Source organism: Ascidiella aspersa, chromosome 7 (genome assembly GCF_963924565.1).
Source record: "Ascidiella aspersa chromosome 7, kaAscAspe10.2, whole genome shotgun sequence".
In the NCBI taxonomy this organism is placed as follows: Eukaryota; Metazoa; Chordata; class Ascidiacea; order Phlebobranchia; family Ascidiidae; genus Ascidiella; species Ascidiella aspersa.
In genome coordinates, this window is record NC_139453.1 from 12,156,484 (window position 1) to 12,177,888 (window position 21,405).

General features: G+C 35.9%; 3 protein-coding genes across 3 annotated transcripts; all 3 read right to left on the reverse strand.

Moving 5' to 3' along the window:
• Positions 1 to 12: 12 nt before the first annotated feature.
• Positions 13 to 10,709, reverse strand: LOC146137836 (uncharacterized). The gene is made up of 14 exons (XM_083394450.1): positions 10,559 to 10,709; positions 9,885 to 9,931; positions 8,901 to 8,942; positions 8,774 to 8,841; positions 6,264 to 6,341; positions 5,998 to 6,114; positions 5,765 to 5,836; positions 5,175 to 5,668; positions 4,565 to 4,726; positions 3,847 to 3,923; positions 1,729 to 1,875; positions 1,159 to 1,278; positions 836 to 937; positions 13 to 521 (listed from the first exon to the last, which is right to left on the reverse strand). Exons 1-14 carry the CDS (start codon positions 10,626 to 10,628, stop codon positions 405 to 407), a joined length of 1,713 nt encoding a protein of 570 aa, XP_083250576.1. The 5' UTR covers positions 10,629 to 10,709; the 3' UTR covers positions 13 to 404.
• Positions 10,710 to 14,146: 3,437 nt separating this feature from the next.
• On the reverse strand, positions 14,147 to 16,524 carry LOC146137837 (trimeric intracellular cation channel type 1B.1-like). Its single transcript, XM_083393239.1, has 6 exons — positions 16,362 to 16,524; positions 16,054 to 16,181; positions 15,735 to 15,876; positions 15,411 to 15,567; positions 15,105 to 15,222; positions 14,147 to 14,907 (listed from the first exon to the last, which is right to left on the reverse strand). The coding sequence occupies exons 1-6, from the start codon at positions 16,477 to 16,479 to the stop codon at positions 14,722 to 14,724; spliced, it is 849 nt and encodes a 282-aa protein (XP_083249365.1). The 5' UTR covers positions 16,480 to 16,524; the 3' UTR covers positions 14,147 to 14,721.
• A 1,925-nt stretch (positions 16,525 to 18,449) lies between these two features.
• On the reverse strand, positions 18,450 to 20,601 carry LOC146137838 (uncharacterized). The gene is made up of 4 exons (XM_083394451.1): positions 20,350 to 20,601; positions 19,634 to 19,778; positions 19,461 to 19,567; positions 18,450 to 18,758 (listed from the first exon to the last, which is right to left on the reverse strand). The coding sequence occupies exons 1-4, from the start codon at positions 20,599 to 20,601 to the stop codon at positions 18,450 to 18,452; spliced, it is 813 nt and encodes a 270-aa protein (XP_083250577.1).
• Positions 20,602 to 21,405: the final 804 nt, after the last annotated feature.

A 21,405-nucleotide genomic window follows, 5' to 3' on the forward strand; every position in this document is an offset into this window, starting at 1 on the left:
ACCAGTTGGTACACGCTTTGTTTATTAACAACACACATCCCGTACAGAGGATAAAAACAATTTGGATAATTAGGGGATACTGTCATTACCATAGCAGGCTAGAAGAACACACGTTACACATTTTTTTTAATTTGATTTGTTTAAAGCTGTTATGGATGATCTAATTTTATCGGACTTAAAACAACACATTTTGCGTATCTTTGTAACGCCTTTTACTGAAAAATCAGTAGTAACTCTCGGGACAAAAACCTCTTTTGGCCACTTATCCAAAATCAGCTAAAATACGGAAATACAGTACACAGAGGGTAAAAACTTTATCGGGGCGGTTGAAGTTGGCCAACATTTCTTTCTTTAGAAAAAGTCGGGTCCGGGATTTGAGCCACAGATCTTGGAGACTACGCTTTTTAGGTGGTGGTCGGGTTGTTTGCGTTTGCTGCTCCGGCAAGTTGCTGATTCACTTGATGGACTGCCGCCACATTCGGGTTGATTAAAGCTGACGCGAAGCCCAGGCCTACGCCGCGCTGAAAATCGTAGTTTATTAATCGTTCAGTTTTAAAATTTCCAGCCCTTTTTGCTCTTCAGCGTTTCTTTGCAATGGCTTTTTCCATTTGTTTAGTTAATATATGTTAAGATAATTAATGTACCAGCTACATGAAATGTAAACTCGGTCAATTACACGAGTGTTTAACATTAGAACCTGTAGTAAGTTTTACAATTGATGTGTTTATACATCGATTTAATATAAAGTTGGGTATTAACACATACAACAAAAGTAGAGTTTCATACAAGGTTGGAATAACGCTAGTGAGGTTACAATATTGTAAATCGGCTTTACCTGCGTGTGGGTTGTTACCCTTGCTTGCTCGTACTGCATATCAAGGTTACTCATTAGCTCTTTTTGCTTTTTCACCGTCTCGTCACCTTCGGTTGGCTTCGGCTTAAACAACAACAAAAACGTTATCTTTTAGCCGCAAACAGGAAGCGCGATGTTCCGAGCAATGCGAGCCTTAATTCTAATTTTTGGCAAAAGAGACACGTCATCTATTTCCTGAACACTGGTGGCTTATTGCAAATTGGGTGCATCCTCCGTGTTTACATTTTCTCGCAAAGTTGTAAAGTTTTACTGAAAAAATCGTGTTCATTGCGCTAGCAACTCACCAGATCAGTTTGCTTGATGCCCATGAGTTTGGCAAACTTCTCGTCACTCTTGTTGTCTCCCAACGACATTTTGCTCCACACCGACGGTTGGTTAGCCTTCTCCTTCTCAGGTTCACTCTCCTCTGGCTCCTAGCAGACAAAGAGCACGAGTTTTCGGGCCTACTCTTAGTTGAAAGTTAAAATTTTGGTTGTTTATATTTTGCCTTCAATAGAGTTTTTTTAAAGTTTTTTTAAGTTTTGTTCATCCTCTGTGGAGTTTCACCATATAAATCGTCCTTTCCGTCGTTTTTGTTTTTGTTGTAGCTTCACTATGTGGTAGCTGACTTATAGGTTTTTAAAGCTTAACGCATTAATCAGTATTGGAGGATGGCTTAGTGTATCTTACATTTTTAGCTGCTTCTTGAACTACCTTGACGGCAACCTTTGTTTAAAGATTAAATGGGCGGCTTGAGTTGGCCAGGGAAAGCTTTTGATTTACGTTTATAGGCTTATGCTTTATGTGTTTTAGTTCACGTTTTTTAAGCGCGGTTTCTTTCTTTGTTGATCTAGAAAAGTAGCATGGTCACTCACGTCCTTTTTAGCCCAGAGCTTCTTTCGCTTTGCCTGCTGCTGGGCGTACGTCATCGGGTTGACCACCATCGGGTTGTAATAGTTGGGGACTGTAATGCCCGTTTCTGCTTCAGCCTTCGCTTTAAGCAACTCCATTTGTGCGGTGGCCTGCGATAAAACCCGGTGTCTAGATAAATCGCTTATGCAACAGAAGTTAAGATTCTAAGTGCTAATTTCCATTGCACTTCAAATGGCCATTAACCATTTTAAATATCACTACTTTTTCGGCCATGCTGCTTGCTGTCAAAAACTAAACTAAATAACTTGAATTTGTGCGACAAGTCTACAAAGTCAAATACAAACATTTATGATTGCTCCTTTTTTACATATTTTGGATTTCAGCCAGATTATAGTAGCTTTGCATGTTGCCATGTTTGGGTCGGAAAATAGCTAGGGTACGGATTGAGAGCCGTAAAAATTTTCATTGATTGGACAAAAATAACCAATTTTTTTATTGTATGACACGTCCTATCGTTCCTACTTATTTTACGACCAATTGTTGCTGAAAAATGTGATATTTGATAACCTGGATTCCAACTGTTTTCAGATAACAACTGAACATAAACTTGCCAATATTTCAAATATAAGATGGCTTAATTATTATTTTAAATAATTGAAATTTTATGAATGGTATATTTCTACTTTTTTTGGTTGTAGTTGTTCCATTTTTCAAATGTCATAAATTCAAATAGGGTGATATTCTTAGCAAAAAAACGCTTCAAATTACTTTCTTTTGTAAATATTTAGGAAAGGGAAGCTTAATTTTAAATTATAGTAAAAGTTTTGCTAACTTGGACCATACAAATACAATTATTTTTGCAGTCTTTTTAGTTATTGGTAGACCAAAAGCCATCACAGATTCCCCAAATCTGTCAATCAATGATGCAAGCAAGACAGGCTAGAAAAACAACTAGCCTGTAACTGTGATCTAGCTCTTCTGAAACTGGCTTATGTTTGTTGTTTCTTGATTCCCTCCTCTCTAAACCTGTAGCTCAGTTGGTAGAGTGATGGTCCCGGTATTGGCCGGAGGTCATGAGTTTGAACCTCACTACAGGTCAGGGCTACGACGTCGCTTAAAATACCCCAAATCCAACTCCTGAAGCCTACTACGGCCAATAAAATAAACCAAAGTTCAGACCGACTCCGGCTAAATGTGCTCCTTTGCGAGACCAAAATCAGACTCCGACTCTACATTATGTATTCAACCAATTTGCGCAGTTCAATTAAGGTGGATTTTCAGCAATCCCCGCATAAAGGTGTCATTTAATTCATTTACTCACTATACATTGCTGGAAACTATTTGCTATTATACTTTTACGATTTACAGTTGGCGTCAATATCAGTTTTAAAATTTGGAACTGCGCATGCGCACATCGAACTCCAGTTGACTCCAGCAAAACAAACCGAGTCCTTCGTCCGACACCGCAGCACTGCTGCAGGCTAGCTGTTTTTCTAGCATGCCTTGCTTGCAGCATTAATCAACAGACTCGGTAAGTCTGCAATGGCCTTTAGTGTACTAATGATAAGTAAGCCGTAATCAAAAAGCAGCTTCAGAAGGGCTAGCTGTCCAGAATAACACGCGGGGAAAACGATATTCGTTTAGTATTCCAGGTTGCAAGAGACGTGCTTGCAATTTAGCGTACTCCCGTACATGGATCTACCAAAATCAATCACACATATTTCACGGTCTTTGTTTAGTCTACCGCCTAAAGTTAACCGTTGCATACGAAGCGGTTTTGCAGCTGGCGCCTGGCATGATTGTTGACGACGCAGCACGTGTTCGCTTTGTGTCTAAAGTTTCGCTATTGCTGGACGTTAATCGATGGTTTTGATTAGTTTTTATTTATTTATTTATTACGTCATTACAATCACTATTTGATAACGTCATACCCGTCACTATTTTATGACGTCATTAACGTCAGTCGGAAATACGGGGAAATCACTAAGTTGAAAATTCGTAACCCCCACCCCTTATGGGATTTCTGGATACGCTCCTGGGTAAAACAGGTGATGATTGCACCAGTCTATTAAAGTTTTGAACATGCCTTAGTTTGTAGTCAAGCTAACACTGGCACGTACCTGGGCACTCATTGCTGTCTGGCTGCCAGCTGGTTGGGAAGATGACACAAGCATCAACGCCGCCTTTTCAATCGCCTCTGCAAAAACAAAAAGTGTAACTTGAAAAGGAATGTTGCTGAGGGGCCAGTATTTCTATTGGTTTATGGTGAATTTTTATTGCATTTTGCCCTCACATAAGTTAACTGTGTAAAAAGCTAGGTATAACAGGTAATTTCTGGGTACTTAAAAAAACTTTTTTTGTGCATGATACAGATTATGATTTAAATAAATAGTAGTGGCAATTTAACATGTCACCTAATTGTAGTGTTATCTATGTGTTGTTTCTGAAAGGATAAACTAAATAAGCACTCGCACTCCATGCATATTACATAATAAAAACCAGTAACATACGGCGGCATTGAACGCAGTATTTTGAAAATTCTGCCAAAATTTTGCGAAAATTAAACAAATTGTAAAAAGACTATTAAACAAAAGCTTTTTTCTCTGTCTAGGAGAAATGACCTTCTTTGTATTAAAAAAATATTGTCTCTCGCTTGCAACAAAAACATACGGCAAAAAATAAGAGGGAATATAACACCAGGAATTGTTTTGTTAAAATAGTAACTAACTGTTAAAACATTTAAATGGCAAAGTGCCACTGAAATAAATTAAACACCACAAAAACTAGGTATTAAACAGCACGAAACAATCAACCATTGTTATGAAAAACAGCACGCACCTTTCAGCTTGTCATCTTTTAAGCCCAAAATTCCCTGCTCTTCAAGCTTTTTCATTTCTTCCTCTTTCTTAATCTTGGTGAGCTCCTTTGCACGTTCCAGCCTCCTTGCAAGGCGCTCCTGAGCATCCATCGCTTTGTCATACCCGAACCTGTAGGGGGATGCTGAAGAGGAGCGACGGGACCTGGTTAACAAAAAGATTTGAATAATAAAAAAATGTATTCTTTGTTTATTTCCTAAAAAAATCTGTGTGAATTAAAGTCTTGACATTTTTGGGGTTAGTGAATTAAAGCAGTCTAAATAAAATAAAAGTAATAGCACACTTATATAAAAAAAAAAAAAAATTCTTGACAAAATTTAAGATAACTGCACTTTGCTTGTTTAGAGCACTTCTTCCCAATGTTTTTTGGTTGTGAACCACTTGGCCACTGTCACTGTAATTTTTAAGTATATATACCATTAATAAAAAAATTAGATATTATCCGTGTTAACCTCCCAACAAAATTGTTGCATAAATATTAAGTAACAATAATGCAACAATGTCATAGGCCAACAGAAAACATTATTTTTCAAACAGGCAACAGTACCTGCGTGATCTAGATGGCCTATCACGGGATCTAGATTTCCTCTTTGTGCTTCTTGATCTTGAGCGCCTCTTTCTGCTGCGGGATCTAGATCTCCTTTTTCTACTTCTTGATCTTGATCTTCTTTTGCGACTACGGGAACGTGATTTTCTTTTTTTACTTCGTGATTGAGATCTCCTTCGGCGACTGCGTGAGCGTGATCTTCGTTTACGACTACGAGATCGTGATTTCCTTCTTCTACTCCTAGAACGAGATCTTCGCTTGCGGCTACGCGAGCGGGACCTTCTTTTTCGACTACGTGATCGGGATTTGCGTTTTCTGCTATGTGAGCGTTTGCGGCTCCGTGATCTTCTTTTTCTGCTACGTGATCTAGATTTCCTTTTACGACTGCGTGAGCGTGATTTTTGTTTAGCACTTGGTGAAGTAGATTTTTTCTTTCTACCTTCAGATCGTGATCTGGATGCTTTCGTTGACTCAGCACGTTGCTCAGGAGAATTGGATGTAGCCTTTGTATTTCCGTCACTGAAAAGAAAACATTTATAAATTTAAAGTTGATTCAGCGGGAAGTTGTAGCCACATGGTTCCAAACTTTTCTTATTACCATAAAACGAGCCATACCTTTGATTTTGAATTTCCTCTTTGCTCGAATTTAAACTCTCTTTTGGTTGCTCAGAAGATTTACGCTTGGACCTTAAAATATAATTTTCACATAAACTCATCATTGAGATAAACATTGAAGAAAACAGGTTAAAATCCCTAAAAAACTACAAAAAATATTAATAAATAAAAAAAACTTTGCCTGCCAGGTATACAAGCACATCTGGTCTAATAACCTCAAACCGTTGGTTTACCTAGATTCTCTTCTAGGACTTGAACTTTTTTTCCGGCTACGGCTTCTACTTTTTCTCCTGCGCTCGCGAGTACGATGCTTGCTTCTGCTCCTGCTGCGGTGTCTGTGCTTTGGTGACCTAAGTGTAAAATTTACGATGAAAAAGCAAGAAAAAATAGGTATAGAAATAGTGATTTATATAATAAACATTTTACTTTTTTATTTGAAGGACACAACAAAATAAATAGACGCCATGAAAACAACAGACATTTTTATTGTTTTTCTAACCTTGATCGTTTTCTATCCTTTTTTGATTTTGTTTTTTTGCTGTTGCCATCATCGCTTGATTCATCATCAGAACTACGCCTGTGATGGCGAGAGTATTAGTTTATAAATACACTAATCAATTTTGAAATATAACTTAAACTATTATACTAGGAGCCTTGTATTGAAACAGTGGTTCTCGTAATTTGACAATCATATAAGATCTTTTATAGCTGGAAATCGTCATTCTAGTGTTGTTTATTCTTTTTATTGATTTGAGATCATAGCTGTATAGAATTTTTGTTCATGTAGTTAAGTTGATTGTAAATGAAATAGTAAAACTATTTTATATGAACTTAAAGGAGTGGTTCTTAACCGTAAAGTGGCACCAATCAACTTTTTGGGGGTGCAGGCTCACAATATTTGAGTTTTTATAGGTACTTGAAAGATTCCATACTAAGTTTAGTGTCATTTCTGCTGTTATGCTGCCCTATGTATATTTTACATCTCAATTAAACATGTGAAGTTAAATAACTGCAAAGTTTGTTTTTTAACTACTATTTGTTTAGTTTAATAAGTGTTTGCACCCCATTTATTTGCCACACTTGCTAGTGATTTGGGCTGTGTTAAATCAGAAAGATCTGGTATAGTTGATGAACATATAAGTCCGGACAGGGGTTGCACACCAAATGAATTTTAACAATTTGTAAATTGCTTTTTCATTGCAATATAAATATGTAAGCAAATTGTTTTCAAATAAATGGTGTTTCATCATCAGGGTTTTATTATGAATGAAACCCGTATTAAGTTAAAATAGTAAAAACGTAGGAGAATTCAATATTCTGGATTTTTTTTCTCTAGATTAGTTATTTGTTTGTTGATTTATTTCCTTGTAGCACTAAAGTATGCCATTATTCTGGATTTGTTATTCTAGATCAGGGGTGGGAAACCTATGCCCACAGGCCAGAACGGGCTGCTAATGTAAATCATCTGGCCCGCTACATCTATTGCAAACTAGGCAAAAGGACGGGCAACGCGTTTCCCATATTTTTTATCTGTTTTAACCAAGCTGGCAGAATCTTACGTGCCTTCTGGTAACAAGCATTTTTGGCGTAAATTCTTCGGTTTTTGGTCGCACCCTTAAATCTACACGATGTGTTCGCCTAAGGAATGTATGAACCTTGCAAAAAATATTCTTTGGATAAATTAAGATAAATTTCCAATTTATATTGCTTGAAATAATGATATTTATAATAAAATTTAATAGAAATTGTCACAGTTACAGTGCAACATGTCGCATAGTATGCATATTACCTAAATTTGGGATAGATTTGTTGAAAACAAAGACACATAAACCTAACAAAACCAAGTTTGCGCAAAGCGCGAAATTTTTTTGCCTTTGTTGTAAGTCCTAAGCGGCAATGTTTTTAATGTAATTAGGTCACGCGTCTTAAGCTAATGCGAAACCAAAATCAAACGCAGAACACCGTTTTTAGTTTCTTGTCTGGTTGGCTGTTAACGCAGTTATTCGTTTGGGTTGGCTGATCAGCAAGTGTGTTTGACAATTAAACCTAATAAATCAAGCAGTTTTCGTTTTTTCTCTCTAAAAACGTTGAGTTCGGCGCAGCTGATGTTCCACCCTGTTCGCTGTCTACGCTGATATCTGATGTTGGTGAAAGTCTGCAAGAAGTGCTTGTAATTTAGCTAACTTGCCCAATGCCCACAGCCCGGCGCAGATGTTGTGCTAATCGAATGACACCCGGGAAAACGATATTTGTTTAGTATTCCAGGTTGCGAGAGACGTGCTTGCAATTTAGCATACCTGAAGCGGTTTTGCAGCTGGCGCCTGGCAGGATTGTTGGAGACGCACCTCTTTGCTTTGCGTCAAAAGATTCGCTTTTGCTGGACGTTAATGAATGTTTTCTGATTAGTTTTTATTTATTTATGGCGTCATCACAATCACTATTTTATGACGTCATACCCGTCACGATTTTATAATGTCAATAACGTCAGAGAAAAACGGGGAATTCCCTAAGTTTAAATTTGTAACCCTCCCTTTTTGGACATCTGGATACGCCCCTGTGCTCACCAGACAACCAAAATAATGTGATGTGACATGATTAGTCAAGTGCAAAATACCAGAGTATTTAGACAATCCACTTTACATACACACTTCTTTGTTATTTGTTAAGTTTTTAGTAAGTTACTTTTAATATCTGTCGAGTTTTATACAAATACACATAAACACCAACTTTTGTTTTCCAAAAGGGTGCTCATAATCTTTCACTAAATATGACGTCACTAAATGCTCGCTGAAAAAATCAGTTTGTAAGTGGAGTAAGATATTTAACTTTTGGTATTTTACACTTTAATTGCTTGATAAATGTTTTCTTTGCGTTGGCGGGCCAAATCTGGCACACCGGGCATAAGTTGACCACCCCTGATTTACAGAGACTGAGCACACCAAGCTTCTAGGGGTGCTTAGATCACCCTTGGCACCCCAAAATCTATGTACATGCAAAACATACACTTACTTTCGGAGGTGGTCTCTCTTAACTTTCTTTCGGGCAACAGGACTTTCAGCTTTTGATTGTTCATCATTCTACAGAAAAACAATGTGATTGCAAGAAAATAGTAAAACAATTAAAAAAAACTTACTACCTCAGATTTTTCAGATTCACTTTTATCTGGATTCTCCGCCATCTAGAAAAACAAAGTTTGAATAAAAAAATAATAATAGATTGACAAGTTGTACAGTCAGAATAAAGTACATTAAAAAAGGCTTTGAGTTATGATCAATTTTTAGAGCAGTAAGTTAAGACGCTTTGTGTCAAACAATAACCGATGGTTATATGTGATATCAAGTTCAAAGCCATTCTGCTTGCACAAGAAACACTTTTGCAAATATCTTACTGCACCATAAAAACAACAAAAACTCAGTCAGAGCCGAAAAAACTTGTCAAGCAGTTAAACCATTGAACGGATTTATTTTCTGGCTTATATTTGAACTTTGAACTTGGCCATACCTACCTCCAGGTTTTCAATCAATTAAAACATTACTTATTGATTGCGTTAAAATTCTGTACTAAAATTCTGTATCTTACAATTTTTATGAGTAAAAAGTGCAATTGAATGAAAACCTGATTATCAATCATTTAAAAGCCTTTTGATAACAAGGCCTGCACACACCGGCAAACAGTGCACACAGAATAGCGTCTTCACCTGCTTGCATGATTACTAGATCCACTTCCTTCTGAGATCAACTGTTTGGTACCGTACGCAGGTGTCAGGACATCTCAAGCTGAGGTTTTTAATTTTTGCACACAATTTAGTGTTACCACCGGTTCGACATAACATTTTCAAGGACTTAGGTAAGTTTTAACGAAAATTGAAAACGAAAAAACATTCACAAAATAGAACTGGTGCCTAATACTTACCATACTTTCAAAAAAACAATTTATGTGTTAGTTTTTTTGCAAATAGTTTTATAATGACATGAAATTCTTTTAAATAATATAAAAAAACATCATTTGACAATGTTTCAACAGTGTGGCATGTAGCATTAACCAGATTCAGAATTGCCTCACGGTCTGACAAAGATATATCAAACAGAAGTAAAAGGACCACCCTTTGTCTACAACATACCATATCCAACTTGGAAGGACTTTTAGATTTCTCCTTTTCTTGTTTCTCTGAAAAGTTTTATAGTTGATGAAAAATCAATACAGAAACTCTCTTTCTACTGAAAATACAGAAAACCATTTGATGCTGCAAGCACTAGACAGTGTTTCACTAATCTTTATATAATTATATTATACTATTTGGCCTTTTACTTAAACCACCGGAACACAAACTCACACCTTAACCTAACTAATGTTAGAAATATAAACGGACAAAAATGTTGTAGGAAGTATTATTATCATATTCATTGTCCCGTATATGTTATTATTATTTTTATTTCATGTTTCAAAAGTCGTGCGCTGGTCTAGAATCCTACCTCAACGGACATTATTTGGGAAAATGGGTTAGGGTGCGGGTAAGCATTAGGGTTTGGGTGAGTTAAGCATGTCATAATTGAATAATAGTACTTGCTACTTGACCCAACAACACCAAAACGCTAACCCGCACCCTGACCCTAACCCAAACACTGTGCGTTAATTTAATAATTGTTTTGAGCGCTGTGGTGAGATTTAAGACCAGCGCCAAAATTCGTTTTACTTATGTAAAAAGTGATAGGATTCTAGACCAGCATCCAATTTATTTCTTGTTATTCAGCTGCAAGGCACCCATCTATAACATTTGCTTTAAAAACGACATACCCTTTCCGTTTTGAGCCGGTTCCCAGTCGTTTTTTGGAGTCCAGCCAACAGGTCTTCCAACCTCCGACATGTCTTGAACTTCAATTCAAAAAGTTTAGGTTCCAAAAACACTTTTTAATTTCGGACTTACTAAGTTTTGACACCATTTTCATTTCGGCGAAAATTTTTTTTTGAAATTTTGTAATATTTGAATTGCCGTTTACCATAAAGACTAACATACCTGGTTTAAAAGTTGAAACACAATTCAAACTTGTTCCTCAATAATTTCGTGACTAAAAATAACCATATAGTAAAAATCAACAGTGCTGAACATAATAATACTAATCTGTAGTTTCAATCATTCTTTGTTTACTTGCAAAATCCATTTTTTACAGACTGCACAACTTGTAATAGAAATTCGAACAAAGGAAGATAGGTTCAACATCGTTGCTCACAGACAATTTATTTTTAAATATCTACATTACACATTTAAACATCACTCAACAGTAAATTTCGCACCATTAGCCGTCTTCCATTTAAATAAGTTTTCCGAAGGCTAGTTTAGGACCAAATCTATCACAATTTATGGAGCGAAAAAGTGAGAAGGCTTTATTCGCCGATAAATGTTGTTTTTAAATTCGTTATGTTACATATTTTACATTCACTGAACAACATAAAGATATTTAAAATATTTGCCAATTAGCCGTCTTCCATCGAAATAACTCTTCCAAAGGCTAATTTAGGGCGAAAACCCAGTCAAACTCGATAACGGCAGCAAATGTAGGTAAGTTTTAAAACACTTTACTAACCGACATTTTTGTAAAAAAAATATTACATATTTAAACATCATTGAACAACATAAAGATAGTTACAACCCCCCCTTAATGAATTGCCATAACCATGTGACTTATCCGGTTCAGGTACCGAAAAAATTTTTTTTTTTAAATACGATTTGGTTTCGGTTTCGGAGCAATTAAGTACGGTTTGAGCTTCGGTTCGACCATTGTTGTTTCAAAACCGGCTCATAAAGTTTCGGTTCGGGTGCACTACAAGTAGCGTGAAACCTAAAACCGTGGATCAAAAAATTTAGAAAATAATTCTTGAATTGTAACTTGTAATTAATTTTAGTTCTAGCCTATGAAGTATTAAAAACAAGTAGCCTACCTAGCTCATTACCAGGTTTGAATTTAATATTTGATGCTTTCCCTTATTTAAAAAAAAGCATTGATATAAATAAAAATAAAGGATGATTTAGAGATTATTTAATGTCCTCGATGGGACATTCACTTTTCTTTGAAAAGAACTAGTCCTCTTAAAACTGAACCCTCGCCGGACATATTTGTGCTAATATTACCTAAAATACAAATAATAATCGGACAAATGTTTTATAAATATTTTTTCGCAAATCACCATAGTTGTATGTTAAAACATTAAGATAAATGAAAACAACTTTAAACGTAAAAGTCGGCACTTGGTCATTATTCGTGCATGGAATATACTTGTTTATATTAGTAATTAAAACGTGTTAGTTTCGCGTGTGTACCGTACTCGAAAAGTTTGTTTAAAAACGTTCTGGCGTATTTCCTTTTCCCGTATGCATCCTGCCTACCAAGGTGAATTACTGACCAGTAAACTCCACTGATCTCTATGAAACATTTGTCATAGATCAGTGTTAATTCCTAGCGCATTCGCATTTTCTGTAATATCAGTTTATATGAATTCTACTACATCTAGACACAAAGATATGAACGCCATAAATAAGTGCAATGGGTCGTAGCTGTAGCGCCATGTGTTTCATCACTGTTCGTCACAACCTGTGGTTGTTGCTTCGTTTCAATTTACGTTTTTTGCAGAGGTCTCTTATTAGCATCGCTTCGAGAATAACCAGTGCAACGAAACCGCCTGAATAAAAAGTTCGTTGTAAACAACCTAACACGGTCGTGCAGTACTGGAGTTGGTATATTTCAACAGGTAAGACATGACCACCGTGCTATCAGAACTTCACTAGATCGAAACTCAACAAACTGTCGTAGCATTTCAATGAGCATACTATCAGGTCACTTATAGATTTATCGTAGGGCAGGCCTACCTACACATAATTCAGCATAGTTCGCTTTTAATGAAATTGCTTACAGCTCAGTAAAAACACGTCTCGCAAGTAAGGCATGCATCTTGACTGTAGTTTTTTTATCAAGCAGCCGCGTGACACTAGGCCTATATAGCACAAGAGCGACTGCGTTGGGGATTAGCTAAGCCGAAATGCCGACTGGATTTGCCAGAACGGCCAGGAAAGAAAAAGAGTATCGAGATATTTAACACTTTACCAGGCGAACACGCAATAATCGCAAGCACAAACAGACATGCGTCGTTTCTCTACAAGTTCGTAAAATAGGAGGCGTGGAGGGTTTGGAGAAAGGGCACGAATTGAGAACTTTCCAAAAAACATATTGATTTATATAATATTAAGACAAATATTTATTTAAGTACATTTTATTCTTGTCTAATAGATATTGTTTCTATCCGACACCCCAAAAAATAAGTCAAAATTCGTTGTTGTGACATGATAGGTTAGACTAGACCTGGGCAATTACGGCCCGCGGGACGGATCCGGCCTGCCAAACAGTTTAATCCGGCTTGCGTCTTATTTTCCTTAAAATGCATAGTCTAAGCGAAAACAAGGGCAAGTTTATACATGTATCGTAAACACTTTTTCCAGGGACGGATCTAGTCATGACCTCACTAAATTCGATTTTTAGCCTGTTTTAAATACTAAAACGGAATTTTTTTTCGCTTCGGTCTTCCTCGTATGTTCCACGTGAATTTTGGCAACTTTACAGACAAATAGCGTCCTCTCCACTGTGGCACTCTCTCCAACGTTAGTTTAACAAACTTCGCCTAATATTTGTATATTTTTGCGTGTCGAAAGTATCCCGTCTTTAAAATATGAAGGAAATAGCGACCGTTTTCCAAACTCTGAAACATACCGATTCACCTTTCGTCAAGGGTAATGTCATGTTTTTAATCTTAATTTTTGAGTCAACGCGCCCCACAACTTGATAAACGCCAATATATCAAGCAGTGTGCTCAATGCTTTACGACTCCCTCTAAATTAAAGTTTTCATTTTAAAACAAATATAGTCGCATTTTTTTCGTCTTGTGACCTTTTTAAATTTATTTAAATTGTACATTTATGCACACCTCCAAACATAATAACAAATTCGTTAGCTCAGTTGTTTTATACCGTCAGTGTATCACGTCACATTGTGTGTAATTGAGATCCTTATTTTCTAACGCCACAACATTTTAAAATTCTCATGCTGCCTGCCGTTAAAAATAATTGCCCACCCCTGGAGGTAGGGCGCCGTTTTAAAATCAAAATTTTTGACACACTAAACTAGATGTTGAAAAATATTATATGGCGTTCTCTTAAACACAACTCTATTAGCTAAAACGGTTGCCGACCCCTGGTTTAGTATCTTTGATATAATACTGCCATATTTACTGCGGGGTAGGGTTATATTTCTGAATTAATCAAAATGGCCTACGGCTTGACTAATATATAGACAAGGATAGTTTTTGTCATAGGTCCTAATAAATATACGCTTTTGCTACAGACTCATTTTATTTCAAAGTAAACGAAAAATCTGATTTACTGCAACACAAATTGTTACGTAGAATTAAAATTAAACAAAAGTAGACTATCCCAATAAAATAACATTAAAAATCTAATGCACCAAATTACTATTGCATAACGCATATTAAAATTACATTGCAATACAACGAACAAAAGTATGATTAATATTCTCTGCACATTTCTTCTGTAAAGGAAGTGCTCTGCGTTTAGTTCATAGCTGAGAAGACATTTTTTTTTAGGGCTGCGAAGTAGAAGTCAGTTAAAATTGTTCCGGGACTTTTATAAGGGTATTTGTGCAGCAAGGTAAAATAAATAAATTTGTTGTGGCGTGATTTACCCTGTAAATTAATGGCATAATAGCCAAACGCGTTTTCACATTCCAGAAAACCGTGCAAAAAGCTCGCGTGCATGATCTAGATAAGATTCCTGATGTACAAAAACAGTTAAAAATCCAAATTTTTAATATTTAAGTAGGCCTATGTAATATAAAAAATTATGATGAATTTTTATACACAAATTAGGATTGGTGCAAATATCTTTTCATAAAATCTTAATCTTTTTTCTTTTGTTTCAGTGATTTTGGCTCTGGCTTTGGCTTCTTAGCAGAGACAGAAGGGGCTGGCGTGTCGCTTACAGTTGTAGTGCTAGAAAAGGCACTGTAGTCCACAAAAAGGGCACAAACAAGTGACTCAACTGCACTGTAAGGGTTTAGGGCAATTCCAAATTTGCTGCTAACCTGCAAACACAAAAAGGTTATAAAAATAACAGGAAACAAGAAATGCTGCATATTTTTTTTAAAATGGTGAAAAGTTAGAAACTTACAAATTAACAAACGCAATTTTACAAAATTAAAACAGCAATTTGACTCCTAAAAATTGAAATATGAATGTTTTAAAAATCGAAAGAAGAGATGTTAATTCATTGTTAACTCACCATGATTGCTGAAAGACAAGTGGCCTGAATCAGGGCAATAACCTTAATGGATAGATTTAGGTAACCTTCCATTTGAAGGTTGTACAAGACTGAAAACAGCAGACAAGTCTTTGTAACACTGTGACAACATAATACAAGTTATATCACAAATATTAAGCAACATATTTTGGCAAAAAATAATCTTTTTCAAAAAAAATTTTTCTAAAGTTTTTTAACACCCATGTGGGGCTATTAGCAACTTCTTAAACTAAAGTTAACTTTACACATTAATGATGCGGTATTGGACTGACGAAAAATGGGACTTACGTTGAGAATGTAAATGTTTTGATGGAGTTGCTATTCCATTGCGATGCCAAGACCAGTGATCCAGTCTTTATAAATCCGCCTCCACATGCTCCCAACATACCAAGAAGACTAGTAAGAAAAAAAGACGTTGGGTAGACTGGTCTGCTGATTGCCAAACCTGTGAATTGTTGTCAAAAATTCAGTGCATCAACATTACATTAAAAATTGATCACACAGTGCACAAGCATGAAAGTGTTAGCAAACAGGGTAAAATATAGAGTGTACACATAAATTACCAACAATCTGTTAAGGATAGAAGCAAATTAGAAAAAATTAAATCTTCACCTTTTTGTATTTTTCTTGTACGGATAATTTCTTTCATGATAATAATAACCAGGTTGATTGGCAACCATTTTGTGACCGAACCGAACAAGTCCATTGGGAAGTAGAAGACAAGCCACCAGACCAAGGAGGCAAGCAGGAGAGACTTAAGTACATAAGTAGACAACATAAACTAATAAATCTTCATAAACCTTACTAAAAAGTCCACTTTAAAGTCGAGTGATATGTAAACTTCATATATTTAATCAGCCATTTAAAAATCTGAATATCATGAACAAATTGTGCAGTAAATATATATTTATCTTATATCATTGTTTATTACCATTGTGTTTGTAAATGGGGAAAGCATGGGATTGCCACACAGCAAGTTGACAACAGAGGAACCTCCAAAACAGCAGATCATTGACATGCCATACGTGGTCATTGGCTGGCATCGTATTCGTGCAGATTCTAATTTTTGAAAGTAAATACACATATTTTATTGGCAAAACAAAAATTAAGAAGCTGCAGTATGTTCTAATCTATACAATTAAGTTTCAAATTCAGAGGTATAAAGTCCACAGAAAAACAACATAAAAAACTCAAACAAGCAAGTACAACAAGACAAGAAACTTATACTTTTTAACTTACCCCATGTTTGTTTGATAGCAGATATGACTAAAATGTAGTGAGCAAATTCACATGGACGTGCCAGAGTTGTGGATAACAGATGGTCCATTTGATTTGCCAAGCTTTCAATTGAGTCCATTTTTAGTTGTTTGGCTTTAAAAATGCACCTATTGCACTACGTCATGCAATCAAAAGATTTATTTATTTAATAGCTTTGTTTTCCAATAGTATCCATAGGTATGTCTGATACAAAGTCATTTTTTGTTATACCGAACATCCGATTCAAGTAAATACCGTAATAGAAATGTGTGTAGTGGACATTTTATCATTTATTTATTTATACGAAGTTTTATAACCAAACTTTGTGATGAGATCCAATGCAGACCTCGTCATCATATAATATTGATCACTTAAAAGTAACAGGCAAATCAGGATTACCTCCTGTTAACACGCCTCTGCTAAACGAGTCAATGGCCAAGCTGATGTGTAAGTCGTTGGCCAAACGCCAAGGAATTATCTGGCAGACAAATGTTATTATGCTGACTGTTAGTACTGAACCCTGGACCATACGCTATTTCTGTAAGTTGATTGCCGTTCTGTTGTTGTTCCATTAACACAACACAGATATGTTTAATAAATTGCTGTGGCTAAGTTGTGGGAACAAGCCACCTTTTTGTCTAGGTTTTGGGCGTTTTAACATTAGCTTGTCCTGACTAAAATACAAAAAAATAAAGAACGCTTATATACTACCTTTCCTGCAAACACCTTTTAGTTTAAATATTGTATATTAAAACAGTTTAATCAATGAACCATCATTGGTTTAAACTTTAAAACTTTAATATTGTTGGTTAATGGTTATTGTAATTTCAATGTTGGGTTACGCATGATTGACGTTTCCTGAGCGCATCAGTGACCTTGGGCATAGATTACTGATAGAATACTTATTTATTCCAAGTGAAATTAATTTTTTTTAATTTTCCTATAAATTCCATGAATTTGTCCAATCCCCAATTAATTCATCATAGTTTGTTAATCATTATCCATACAAACCATTAACTTTTCCACACGGCTTTCTATTACACTCAAATAATGTATACCGGTAGCTAATTTTTTTCTACGTCATATTAGCCACATAAATAGTAGCCCGAACTGAAAAATGTCATTACTGATTCCATTAAAAATTTAACTCATACAAAACTACAGTGTAAAAATTTTCCTTTATGATTACAGGGACACCATATCTTTCTCAACGCCACAGTCCTCTAGCTGCTATAACGCTAAAAAATTGTTTTGCCTGTTTTATAAGCGTCTTGATGACGCCTCTTTTTTCGGACAGCTGTTGGCTACCCTCAACTTTACACCAGTGGATGGATTAGTCTCGTTAACAGCGGTGTACAATTTACACATAACCAGCCTGCTATTAGTTATCAGTTATTTATGTTTAATGCCGACTACAACTATCAGAGATTCGTTTCGGAGAATGACCAACACTAGTCAAACACAAGTCAACGGCATATGTAAAAATAGGCTACACAGGTGCCTGATTGCATTCCAGCTTTCCAGTGACCTTAAGCCACAAGGCATACAATGTTAGCACAAAATAAAAGAAGCAAAATAGACATAGGCCTATATATGACAAAATTAAAAAAAAATACCGTATACCACACAATACTAAGAATGGTCTATATTTTTTTAGTATAAAACTTTTGCGCTAAAATTGTATGCTGTGCAGCTCCGGGTCTCGTAAGCCTTAAGTTGCCGGAAATCTTAATTATTTATATCTATGCGAAATAAAGTGAATAATTGCGACGAATTTTGCTTAATGGTGAAACATTTAGTATACTGTTTTCATGTTATAGTGTTGTAAGATCTGCGTTTTACTCCCACGTGGTAAACTTCAGGTTGCTGGCTAAATAAAGATCCTACTACATTACTTAGCTTTGTAACCATATATGATTTTGGTACAGCTGATTTGAAATATTTTTTCACTTTAAGAAACATTCAGAGGGAATGTTGTTTGTTTTCTTGTGAGAGTACATTTAAACGTTTAGCTCTCAAGCCTACGGACAATTTTGTTTCAAAATATTATGCGACCCTGAAAAACTTACGTTACAAGAATGAAAAGTATTTTTGCCACACCCCCGAAATTATTTCCCCCCATGCCACCGAGCGCCTACATAAGCCAGATAACTTGTAGCAGGCAAATCCAGTGAGGACAAGCACCAACGCAGATGTGGCGTACATTTCACGCTCCATGCGTCGCATGATAATGTTCTCTTTGCGCATTTCGTCGATAACCGAACCACCCTTGTTCTTGTGAGGAAAATCCACTTGAGGAATTTCGACTCCTAGGAACTCGCAAAGGGGCCCCCATCCTTGCTTCACCTCGTAGACCAGGAGTTTTTCTTTCGGACAGTTCTACGCAAAATCAAATTATTATATAAAAATCCTGAACTGCAGTTAACCTTCCAATTTACAAAATTGCTATTAAATTAAAAAAATATGTGTTTTGCTAGAGCGAATCCAGGGGGGCAATCGAGAATAACTAACGTTATTCTATTGTGGCTACTGTATATCCTTAGTAATACTTTTTTGAAAATTGAAGAAAATAAATGCAATATTAAGTTTTGCAAAAAAAAAAACATAATCATAAATGACATCATTTTAAGTGAAATGTGCGTATTTTGTACCATTTTCTTTCTGTTTCAGTGGTTTGCCGTGAATATCTTAACATTTTGCAAACAACGTGTAAAAAATACTATTTTATCGAGTAATGTTGCACAATTTTATGGGACCATGCGTCACCTCTTATTTTAAATTCAATTTTTGCCTAAGAATTAAACTGATTTTTCCCGTCTCGGGCAAACGATTTGCTGCTGTCTCTATGAATGGATTCAGACTCGATTTTATTTAAACAGAGATCGACTCATTACAGCGTTTTTAAGGTTAGTCTATACTTGTTTTACGACGTCACGTTGTGTACACAATTTGTAAATTCAAACCTTTATGGCATTTTTTGGTGTGATTTAGCTAACATATGCCTGAAGAGCATCATACATGACTGTATAATGCAAAGATGTTGTCTGCTCGTTGATAACTGGAATTTATTTAAAGCTCTACCTGGATTACGTTACGATTGTGTTTCAGAAACATTTTCTTCATTGCTTCATCGTTGTAAATTGTTAGATCCGACCACGGCCGAAAACCTCTGCTTCCCCAAAATCCCACTAAATAGCATATGTCTTAAATGAAATGTGATTAAAGACGCAATTAGCGTATTGTCTTGTACTTACACGCAGCCGTTCGGTAAGCAGTCAGTCTCCATCCCGAATAACTTAAAGAATAAATTGATTTGAAGGCCAAGTCCGAGTTAAACATCTTAATTTGATTTTTCATACTGATGAGCCAGCTTTCGGCATCTCTGGTTGTCAGGATAACCTAAAAATCAACAATGTTATGCTAAATGCGACATACGTGCCGTTGCAACCATGTTTTAACAAAAGAACATTCGACTAATTCATTTTGTAGTTGGATGGAGTATAGAGATTTCAGATTTATTTTTCTAATATTAGTGCACAATACACTGACGCATTACACACAGTTTTGGCAGTGCTGACCTATATCAGTTTCGTTATGGGCAAATAGTATGTATAACTGGCCGAACGTATCATTAAATATAGATCATTTGTTTTAGTTAAATTGCATTTGCTTGGTTGTAAGTACGCCGCGACGTGAATGAGTTGGTAAAAAACGTAAAAAAGCATTGTTTTAGTAACCTGCAACAAAAAATGCAAAATTATGCGGCGGTAAATGGAACTTTTGTAAGCTATATATACATAATATGTATATTGTATTTTGCAAATTAGGGAGTTAAACTAAATCTATAATTGAAAGGCTGTATTAGGCAGATACCATTTTTAGGTCGTCGTGTTACCCTACATTTTGTTTTCACCGCTGTTACTCAATTGTAATTAAATACAACAAAGTCAATAACAACTATAATATGTACCTTGGCATCAGGAAAAGCTTCTAGCAACTCTTCCCAATAAAAACAAGAAGGAGTGTCACAGACAGCGTCAACATCTTTGTACATCCTCCGAAAGTCTTCAACAGTCGCTCCTTTTTGAATTATTTTGATCCAGTCGTCGCCGTGGTACCAGAAGTTTTCCATATAGTCATAGACGCTGTATCCCAGTAATTGCAAAGCTTCGTTCATGGTTTTGGTTCCAGATTTGGAGATTCCAGCAACGATGACTTTCATCTTGCGTAGAAATCGCAGTCGCTCGTTTATGTTTTAATTTATGTTTTGGCGTCTATACAGAATAAATTAAGATAAAACTCACATATAAAAGTTTGATTCATTATTTAAAAAAAATTACATTTAAAAAAAGAACAATGTAAAACCGAATTATACATTAAAAATATTGCAATATGTTGATTGTCCACACTCAATCTCAACTTGTAACTAAAATGGTCCAGGCTTCAAAGTATCTCAGGCAGGTAACTGTGAAGTCTTTTGGCGACAACAGCAGCGTGCAAAGCCTTTGCTTCGTAAGTTTGTTAAATATTAACCTTGAAGTATGCTGCGCTACTCATCACGATTAGACATTCTAAGAAACTGATTTGTAGACTCACAGTAACCTTTGTAACGGGTATAGCAAAACCATAGTGGTAAAGTTACTGTTATTGTTTTAAAAAAAGGATATATGTAAAGGAATATTATTAGGGCTGGTTAGGGTTGCAAAAACAAGATATGTTGATTTGACAATCAATTTGTGTGTTTTATCAAAAAAACCTAATCTCAATTTAGTAAACGTTACAAAATTGGGAGAGAGAAGACTTGGATAACTAGATCAGGGTTTCTCAACCGTGACCCTCTGGGTTTTTTCAACCGTGGCCCCCTGGGGGACACAGGCTTAAACTTTAGCTTGGTCGTGGTTTGCGAAACCCAAGTGTCGTTGTTTTATAATTATTCCAGTTAAAAATCATCAAATTAAATATGTGTGTAATATTATGACTCTAAACCAGTGGTTCTGAACCTTTTATGCTTCGTGGCCCCCTTTGA

Bases quoted from the DNA above. Each gene is read 5' to 3' on its own strand.
- LOC146137836 (XM_083394450.1), bottom strand. From the start codon at position 10,628: ATGTCGGAGGTTGGAAGACCTGTTGGCTGGACTCCAAAAAACGACTGG. The intron at 9,932-10,558 runs GTATGTCGTTTT...AAAACTTTTCAG, and splicing joins ACCGGCTCAAAACGGAAAGG to AGAAACAAGAAAAGGAGAAA. The intron at 6,342-8,773 runs GTAAGTGTATGT...TCGCCATCACAG, and splicing joins AAGAGAGACCACCTCCGAAA to GCGTAGTTCTGATGATGAAT.
- LOC146137837 (XM_083393239.1), bottom strand. From the start codon at position 16,479: ATGGACTCAATTGAAAGCTTGGCAAATCAAATGGACCATCTGTTATCC. The intron at 15,877-16,053 runs GTAATAAACAAT...TATGTACTTAAG, and splicing joins CCCCATTTACAAACACAATG to TCTCTCCTGCTTGCCTCCTT. The intron at 15,223-15,410 runs GTAAGTCCCATT...ATGTTGTCACAG, and splicing joins AAAACATTTACATTCTCAAC to TGTTACAAAGACTTGTCTGC.
- LOC146137838 (XM_083394451.1), bottom strand. From the start codon at position 20,601: ATGAAAGTCATCGTTGCTGGAATCTCCAAATCTGGAACCAAAACCATG. The intron at 19,779-20,349 runs GTACATATTATA...GTTGATTTTTAG, and splicing joins AAGCTTTTCCTGATGCCAAG to GTTATCCTGACAACCAGAGA. The intron at 19,568-19,633 runs GTAAGTACAAGA...TATGCTATTTAG, and splicing joins TGCTTACCGAACGGCTGCGT to TGGGATTTTGGGGAAGCAGA.